At 16.9% G+C, this 10,433-nt stretch overlaps 1 protein-coding gene across 1 annotated transcript; it reads left to right on the top strand.

Annotated features, from left to right (window-relative positions):
* Positions 1 to 8,162: 8,162 nt before the first annotated feature.
* PRELSG_0733600 (Plasmodium exported protein, unknown function) lies at positions 8,163 to 8,959 on the top strand (the record flags this gene model as incomplete). The annotated part of the gene is made up of 2 exons (XM_028676048.1): positions 8,163 to 8,354; positions 8,456 to 8,959. 2 exons carry the CDS (start codon positions 8,163 to 8,165, stop codon positions 8,957 to 8,959), a joined length of 696 nt encoding a protein of 231 aa, XP_028532576.1.
* Positions 8,960 to 10,433: the final 1,474 nt, after the last annotated feature.

Here is a 10,433-nt window from a genome sequence, read left to right as displayed (position 1 = left end):
TTTATTTACCTTTTTGAACTTTTAAAATAACGAGAACATTGCATATAAATATTATTATTTCATGAAAGATATTAGAAAAATTCATGTATGGAAATATGAAAACGAAGATAAGTATAACAACACTATGTTATATATATATAAAAGAACACGCCTATAAATATATTTTTGTAGATAGATGTGTTCTATAAAATAAAACTAATAAAATATATGTACCAACTTTTATCAAAAGTTAATTGTAGTTTTTTAATTTTTTTTTTTTTGATGAATAAGAATTTTTTTTTCATGAAAAATTTAATTTTTATATAAATTTTCTTATTTATTCATACTGTTCATTTTTGCGTTAATAAAAAAACTTGTAAGCGAGAGAAGATATTTATAACAAAAACTGTGATATTTTAAAACAAATAAAGTAAATAAAAAGAGATTTGTTTTTTTATTCCATTAATATTTTTTTTTAAAGAATATAATAATTTATAACAAAGTATTATCAAGAAAATAAAATTACATAGAAATTTCTCTATATGCTCTTTATTAATTTGTTTAAAATACTGTAAAAATATTCAAACGACCAGTTAATGGGTACCTAAATCTATGGTTAGCTAAAAATCTTCAACAAAGGACACAATAAATTTGTTATTTCTTTTTTTTTTTTTGAACATAATACATGTAAAATTTTTTTTTATATAAAAATCTTATTTTTTCTATTAAAATAAATAAAAATGCTAATTATAAAATTTTTACTTATTAAAGCTTTTATTTTATTTTTTATTAAGATTCTCTTTTTAAATTAATATATAGCTCTTTCAGAGAGAGTGAATAGCCTTGATATTTAACTAATAATTAAGTTTAGCTTATAATTTCATTATATAAATGGTTTATTAAAGATACTATTATCTTGTTATTTATAATAATTAGTTAATCATATGGAAAATAGAGATTTGGAAATGCATATTCTCTGTTTAAAAAAAAAAAAAAAAAGACTTTTATTTATTTTTTTTTTTTTTTGTTATTTTTAATAAATCATTTTTCTTTAATTTAAAAAAAAAAAATATATTATTTCTTTTTTTGTGAAAAATTTAATGAAATGGTATATTAAGTAAAATTGTTATTGCCATATCGAATTAATTTTTAAAAGATAAAAAATTGAAAAAATTTGAAAGAAAAATAAAAATTATTTTTCTTTTATTTGTACTTAAATTCTTGTATGTTTTAAAAAACCATAAATAACTAGAACTTAATTATGTTAATTTAGAATAAACATTTTTTACATTAGTAAATTAATACAGTAATTAAAATTAGTAGAGGTATCTGTACATACTCTCTATTAATTTGTTTGTTCAGTACTTCAGTAAAGTTGTAAAAAGGACCATTAACAAGTCCAATAAATGAATAATACACTGTTTAATAGGCCAATTTCATTATAACTTATTTAATTTTTTTTTTCATATAAAGTAATTTTCTTTAAATATTTATATAAAAAAGAATATATATACAATAATTCTTATATTTAAAAAAACATTAAAAATAAGTATACTCATACGCAAAAAAAAATTTTTATTTTATATTATTTTTATAGACTTTATTTTATATTTCAATATATATTATAATGATTTTATCCTATTTTATAAGTAAGAAAAAATTAAGAAAATATATAAATTAAATAACAATCAATGTTAAAACTATTTTGTAGAAAAATTAGTGTATTTATATTTTAAAAAAGATAAAATTAGTACATAATAGATAACGTATATAGTTTTCTTATTCTCTATTCTATTTATTTTTTTTCTTTTAAATTATTTGAGATTCTGCCATGTAAAAATTTTTATATCTATTTTACAATATATATTATTTAATATTTTTTTATAAATTCTAAATATTATGCTATTATGGGCAGCTTCAATTAAAATAATGTGTTTTAAAATATTCCATTTTTTATTGTTCAATTTCTGAGTTAAATTTTGTCATGCTATTTTTATTTGAAATGATGAAATAAATTAAAGATCTATTTAGTGATTGATATTAAACTGGTTATGACTTTTAATAAAACCATCTTATATGCATTAGCATTTTACAAGAGACAAATAATTATTATTTTTATTGATAAAATATTTTCCGCAATATTTTATTCCTTATGATATTTTATTGTATTCATTTATTATAAAATTTTCATTATTATAATTCTTATTACTAAAGTTTAAACTTTTTATATAAATACTTTAAATACTGCTTTGCTGTATCCTTTAATACTATACACAGGAAAAAAAAATTATTCCTTCAAAAAAAAAAATCATTGTCCCTAAAAAAAAAATATTATCAACAAAATTAATCAAAACATAAGCCAGAAAGATTAATAAAACACTGTTCATTAAAAAAATATTAAAAAATATTTTTATAGATAAATAGTAGTTTTTTTTCTCTAAATTGTTAAATTATTCTTCCAAATACCTTACGTGTATAGCTCCTTATTTTACATTACATTATTAATTTAGGTATGTTAAAAGGTTAATAATATATTTTATTAACCAATTATTAAAATGTTAAATTAATTATTTAGATAAAATGGAAAATAAAAATATTAACTGGTATGTAAAATAGAAATTCAGATATAATTACATATTATTTATAACTGAATTATATGACTTAAAAAAAAAAAATAAGAAGATTCAAAGAATATAACAGGAATATTCTAGATGCAATATCTATCATTATATTTTTTCTATTTTTATTATGTATTAATTCTATTCATATATAAATAGGTTAATTTTTAATCAATTTTAAATTAGTCTAAAATTTTTTTTTCTTCATTAGAATAATATTTATGTATAAAAATAATAATGTTATAAAAACAATATAATATATTCTTACAATGATGACAAAAAGAAAAATATTTTATATATTTAACAAAAGTTCAATGTATTAATTCTAATGTTAGAAGAATACTTAACATAATAGCATTTGTAAGTTACATACATGATTATATTTTATGTATAAAAATTTCTCCAAAAAAAATCCTTAAAAACAGTGAATTTATTTTAATATGTTATTTTCTTTTAATATTTATTAATTTCATTAATTTATTTTAAGATATATATGTGTATTTTGTGAAAAAATACATAAACCAAATGCATAAATTTTTTTTTTTAAATAATTAGTTTTTTAATTGAAAATATGAATAATAATTATAACTAATGAAAAATTATGAAAAATTAAAAAAAAAAATAGAAAAGTATATCAAATAACGTGAATAAAGAAAACAAGAAACATCTATGATATTCTAGTAGTGTGAGGAATACATAAAAATGATTATGTAAAAATTTATTTAATTTTATTATAATTTCTTTATATGACGCTTTTTGTAATTTAATATTCAATTTTTGTGTCATTTACTTTATTTTAAAATTATTCATTTTGTAAATTTTTTTTTTTTTTACATTCTAGAAGATAACTATTAATCCATTTTGGATATTAAAAAATTTTTTTTTTATTAGCTTACATAAACTTTTAAATTATGATACTTTAATTTATCTGTATAATAATTTTATATTTAATAAATAAATATTTTATCTAATAAATTTTCTCTTTAAATCATCATAATATATATTATTAAAAAATTCATTTTAAATTATTTAAATATAATAGCTTTATTGTAATTACCTAAAATATATTTGCTATATAGTATTTCAAGATTTTTCTATATTCATGTTTTCGTTGTCAAAAATATAAAATTTTGTTAAGTTCATATTTTATATTTTTTATTATTATATTAATAAAATTCAAGTGCTTTAAGCATATTATTGAGTTACACTTAAAAATTATACTTTTTTTTCCCTTTTTTATTTATTTTTTAATATTATTCATTTGATTATGTTTGTTGTGAGCAACTTTACTTCACTTGACATTATATTTTACTTTATTAATATAACAAAATTTTCAAACATTTATAAAAGTTGTTATTAATTTTCTTTAACAAAGTATATACACATATAAATATTCATTATATATAAAAAAGTTTATTTAATACGATAAATTATTATATATTTCTATTAATGTTCCATTTCATTGCAATGCATTTGGAATAATCGTTTTAAATAAATTATTTTTTTAAATATGTTATTTTCTATATATAAACTATATGATTTGTTATGTGCTAAAAATTTAATTCTTTTAAATAATATAATTTAGAATTTTTAATTATACTTACACACTAATTACTACAATAGCTAAGTCCTTTTTCTCCATTCAAATAAATGTTTTCTACTTTTTATTTTGAAATAACTTTATTGACCTTTCTTTTTTTATTAAGAATGTTCTTAGAATTTATAATAAACTTACGTATAATGTTTTTTATTTCTTATAATAATACAATTATAGTATCAAAAATGTTTTACCAGTGCATTAATATGTTTTTTTCAATAATAATAAGAAAATTTTGCTTGACATCTTTTATTTTCTATTTATTATTTTTTTAAATATTTTTAATATGCTTTATAATATTATTAAGAATATATTTATTTATTTTCTTGCTTTTTTTTTCTTCTACTATTTTTTTTTATTTCTTCTTTTTTTGAATTTATTGAATTTAATTATTGATCAGCACTACAGGGGTCTCATATATATTTTAAAATTAAACTATATTAATTTATTAAAATAAAAAAAATTATACTTTAAGTTAAAATAAATAATTATATACGAAAATATTAAAAGTTCAATCTTACTAAAAGTAAATATTAATTTTGGAGTAATATCTGATAAAAAAAAAAGTTTGATATCATGTCTTAATTTTATGTCTATGAAATTCTTTTTTTAAAAGATAAAATAATGAAGAATTAGTAGTACCACTGCCTTAATTTTGATGGAAATAAAATTTTAGACTTATTTTTTTAGAATCCAAATTATTTTAGTTTGATTAATTAATGGATATTTGTTTTTTATGTTTTATACAACAGAATAATTATAAAAAAATAATTTTATTATTTAATATTTATTCTATGTTATTTATACATAATTATATATAATTTTGATTTATTAATTTGCTTTTCTTTTACTTAACCAGAGCATTGAATAAATAAATTAATAAATATGAAGTAAAAATACTTAAACTTCTCTTATTGAGCTTTATCACTTTTACCCACGCAAGTGATAACTTTAATATTTAATCAGATTTTAGTTATTTAAAATTTACTCGATTCACATGAAGATAAAAAATTTAATTATAATGATCTTTTACATTAACAAAATGATTATATGTTTAATGAAATTTTTTCTATTTTGAGTGTGCTATGATACAATACATTGCGTGCAAGAAGTAATTCAATATTCCTACAAAAGTCACTTTTTAAAACATCATAAAAATATCACTCTCACTTTTATTAAATATGTAACGTCTAAAATATATTAGAAAAACCTTAAAAAAAAAAAATATTATCTTTAGCATGCTCTATGTAGAAGTATAACTCTTCTAGACGCCTATATAACGCTCAGTGTACTGCTAATTAGTCGTCAATTATACTCACATCAATATATAAAAAAGTTAATATTGACTTTACTAACCAAATTTACTTTTTTATTTAAATAAAAAAAAAAATTGATAATTTAAAATTGTTAGGAAATTAAAAAAATAATATATCATTATTACATTCTTTTTATAATACAAAGTTACTCTAAAATAAAGTTATACATATTACTGAATGACATTATAGAAGAATATAATTATAAAATTATTCTTTCTTCTTGTTCTTCTATTTATCTATTAAAAAGAAGTATTGTTTACCATTTATATATGCACTAATTATTGTATATGTCCCTTAATATAAAAATTATTTTTATTAATTTTAACTACTACAATAATAATTATAAATATTAATATTATGTAATAATTATTATTACTATAAAAAAGGAAATTTAAATAATTTATATAATATTTCTTTTGTATTAACGTAATTGATGTCAAAATAAATATAATTTTCTAATTTCTACAATTAAACATATTGTAATGGATTTGTTTATTCTATTAAATTCTTCAGATAATAAAATATATTAATAAGAATATATTTTAATCATAATGTCAATTACCACTTTATGCTCATATCTATTTATAAATTTTAATTATTACATAAAATATTATTTTCCCATTATATGAATATTAAAACTGGCAAATGTATTGCATATTCCATCAATTTAATTCTGAAAATAGCTTATAACTATTTATTTATTTTATATCAGATGTCATTTTTTTTTCTTTTTATAATATAACCATTACTTTGTCAGTAATCATTAGTACTTCTTTTTCATTAAAATAATTAAAATAAACAATAGCATTATTATCATTTTAAGTTATTTGCAATTAATGTATCACCTTAATTATTTTAATTGCTACAATTTCTATTGTAGATATTATAAATATTTTAATCTTCATGAATTATATATTACTAATTTTATATTATTTTTTTTCTTTTTACTTTTTTACTTTATTTAATCATCATTTTTATTCCATGCCATTATTTATTTATAAAAAAAAGTATACACAACTAGAGTTTCATTTTCAATCAATCTACTTATTACAAAAATTTTATTACTATGATCCAATTGGCTACATCAATTATTCGTTTTTCATCTTAAAGTAAATATATATATATATGTATATATATATATAACTTCTATCATTATATTATATAAAACCATATATCTCTTGTACTTCATTTGTAATTTCTATTTTTATTGTAGATGTTCCAAGTTTTTATACTATAGCAAATTTTATACCATTTTATTTTGTTTATTTTTTCTTATTATTTTCTCATTTTTTATTACTATATGCAATTTCAGATGCATAAAAAAATAATATATGCTTAGTTTTTCAGTTATGTTTTCTATTATCTCTAAAATTTAAATGTTTTAAAATTATATAATTATACATTTTCAAAAAAATAGAATTTCTCCTAATTAAAATTAAATTATATATAATAACCTACAATTAATACATTGGTTATTGTCATTTTTAAGGAAATGCGGTTTGTTATATTCTTATTCTTTTTTCCCCCTCCATCTTTCATTTTTTTTCCTAGAGATATTATATGAAATTCCTATCTTAAAATATGAATAAAACAAAATTTAAACCATTAAGATCTAAATTTTTATATAAAACTAAATCCAATTAATTTACGAAAATTAAATTTTTTCGTTTTATTCATTATTAGAAAAATTAAAAAGTGAAATAAATAGAAAAATAAAAATTGCAGCTATTTTATGGTACCGTTTACATAATTTCTTAATGTATTATAATAGTAATAGAACAAAATTATGATTTTTTTTTTTCTTTTGCATAATTAATATACGTAATTTTAATAAATATTTTTAAAATTCAAAAAATTTATTTTAATTTTTTTGAATTTACCCCAAACTAAACTCCTATTAAAAACAGTATTAGGAAAAAAAAAAAATAATTTGAATGCATTCCTCAGAAAATTAAAATTAAGAAAAATAAGGTTAAGGAAGAATTAAAATGTATTGAATTCGTAGCAATTACTTCATTAAAATTGTATATTAATAATAATAAAAAGAAATTTAATACATTTAAACAATGTTTTATAATTTAATACTTTTTATTTAAGTAGTGCTTTAATTTTTCTTATTCCAACAAATTCAGAATTATAAATTTATTTAATATTATAAATTAAAAAATTTAATGGTTATCTTCTATAATTTTATTATTAAATAAAAAAAAATAATGTAAATATAAATTTTGTTTAATTAAGAATTATGAATAAATTAATTTTGAAAAGCACAAAGATAAAAAACATATAAAATGTAATTATTCTTGCTTTAACAATAACATTTTTTTTATCTTCTATTCTTTTTGTATTTATATAGTTTGAATTTTATTTTTTCTCTTTAAAAAAGAAAATAATAAATTATGGGGGAAAAAAAGCATATTAATATAAAAAAAATAAAGTAATATTATTTAACCTTTTTAAGTTATATTATTTTTTATTTCTACTAGTAATTTTATTTATGTATCATTTATTATGATTTTTTAAAATAGGAAATAATAATTTTACATAAAAGCTACTATAATAAAACGAATAATACGAAAAATCAATGATAAAATAAAAATATTTTTTTACTAGTAAAATAAATTTTATACTTTAAAAGTATATTCATATAATATGAAATTTTATAATGAAAAGGTGAACAAATTACGAAGAGCATTATCTATTGGTGATGTAAAATCAAAAATGCTCTTTAATAACTCCTTTAGAAATCAAAGTAGAGCATTTAAAAGATTAAGTTTAATTCATTCAAAGATTAATAGGTTATATTCCATAATATTTCTTACTTTGCTATATGTCATGCTACAAGTAAGATAAAATTAATATTTAAAAATACAAATTTCTCCTTTTTTAAGATATTTGAAGTTCTATTTATTGAAATTTTTTTGTACATTTGAACTATATAATAGGTTATATCCATACCACAGGAAGAAAACTATTTGATATTATATTTCAATAAATTACATCCAAGAAAATTATCGGAACAAGAGTGCGTAAATTTACTGAGTAACCAAGATGATACTACAGAGGAAACAGGAGTATGTGTAGTAGAAGAAGAAATAGAGACGACTTCATATTGCTTTTGTATACCATGTTTCTCAACGATTAAAGAAAACAAAACTTCCTCCAAATGTATAGATATTCAACTAAGTACTAGTCTATGTTGTGAATGGAATATTATTATGGAAAAAATAAAAGAAGAAGAAGGAGATAAAATGATTATAACAAATAATTTTCAGCAATGGAAAAATTCTTGGAACGAAGATAAATGGAGAGAATTATGGACAGAAATATGGAAAGGCAAATGGGTTGAATGGGAAAAAAAATTTTCCAATAGGGATAAGTTCCTACGTAAAGTAGACAATTACTGGAAATCAAAATTAGGATCTATGTGGCTTAAAGGTAAAAGTTAATGTTAGGCAGGTTAAAATTAATGAATATAAAAGATCTCCAAATAAATATGAAGAAGAATTAAAAAAGTAAAAATATATTGCACAATTTTTCTTTATTATAACTTAAAATACATAAAATTACCTCAAACCATATTCTTGAAAGTTAGAACCATGAGCAATTAAAGATTTAATATATATGAACTTGAAATATCAAAATTAGGAAAAATATTTATGAATAAAAGAAAAGATGAAAAAAAATGTATTTTAAAAATATTGCAATTTAAATTTTTTTGTACATGTATGTATATATATATAATTTTTATTATACAATATTTTTTATTATTTAATATATAATATCTTTCTTTTTTTTTAACTGCATTGTTTTTTGTTTCTCGGTATTTAATTTCTTTATTTATTTCTTTTATATTATTAACAAATTCAAGTAAAATAATTAGATTCTCTATTTGATTCTTATTGTTAATATAAAAGAATTTTATGAAACAAAAATTTCCTTTTGTTGCTTTTTTGTACTTCTAATTATTTTTTTTTTTTCTAAAATATATATAAATAATATAATTTTCTTTATATTCTTATTTATATTTGAGAAATATATATCCAATTTTTATTTTTAGTAATAATAATGATACTTCTAAAAATAGCATAAATAAATTTTCATGAAATAATCTTAATTTCAATAAAATAAAATAAATTTAATTTAAATAATATAATGGAGCAAATTAAAGTAAAAAATTAAATTTACTAAAATATATTAAAGAAAATACAAAATTTCTATGGGAAAAAATATAAAGTTAAAATAAGTCATCTATATATAAGTGTATAATTTCGTAATGGCAATTGTATTTTTTATAAAAATTATAAAAATAAATATTCTATATATTTTAATTTTTTCTGTTACCGTAAAAAAAAACAAATTAATCAGAACAGTTTTTCTATATCCTAATCTTAAAAATATATTTTTTATGCCTAATTTACTATTAATCTCATTATTAAATAAAATTAAAATATAAATCATAAATATTTCTTTATAGTAAAAAAAATTAGGAAATTTTATCTTTTTTAAAAAAAAGAAAAAAAATAATTTTTTTTATTTAAAGACAACTAATATATTCAGGGATATAATTTTTCATTTCTTCTAAAGATAAAATAAAGAATTTCCTCATATTATTTAATTATATTTACGTTTTTTTCTAAATAAAAATTTTTAATTTATCATTACATATAGTAAAAATTTCCCCCAACTTTTGTATTAAAATCATTGCATTATCACTATGCAAATATATTTGTCTGCATTTATAATTTTATATAAAAGTAAAAGAGGCAGAATTTTTACGTTTCTCTTATAAAAATCTTAATTAATATATAATTAATAGAAACATTTATTATTTTTATTCAGAATAAATAGAAAATGTGAAGAAACTCATTATATGTTCATTTCAAATTATATTTGAAAAAATTATAAATAAATTATGTAATT

This window comes from Plasmodium relictum (genome assembly GCF_900005765.1).
Source record: "Plasmodium relictum strain SGS1 genome assembly, chromosome: 7".
Classification (NCBI taxonomy): Eukaryota; Apicomplexa; class Aconoidasida; order Haemosporida; family Plasmodiidae; genus Plasmodium; species Plasmodium relictum.
This window is presented reverse-complemented; position numbering and strand designations above follow the sequence as displayed.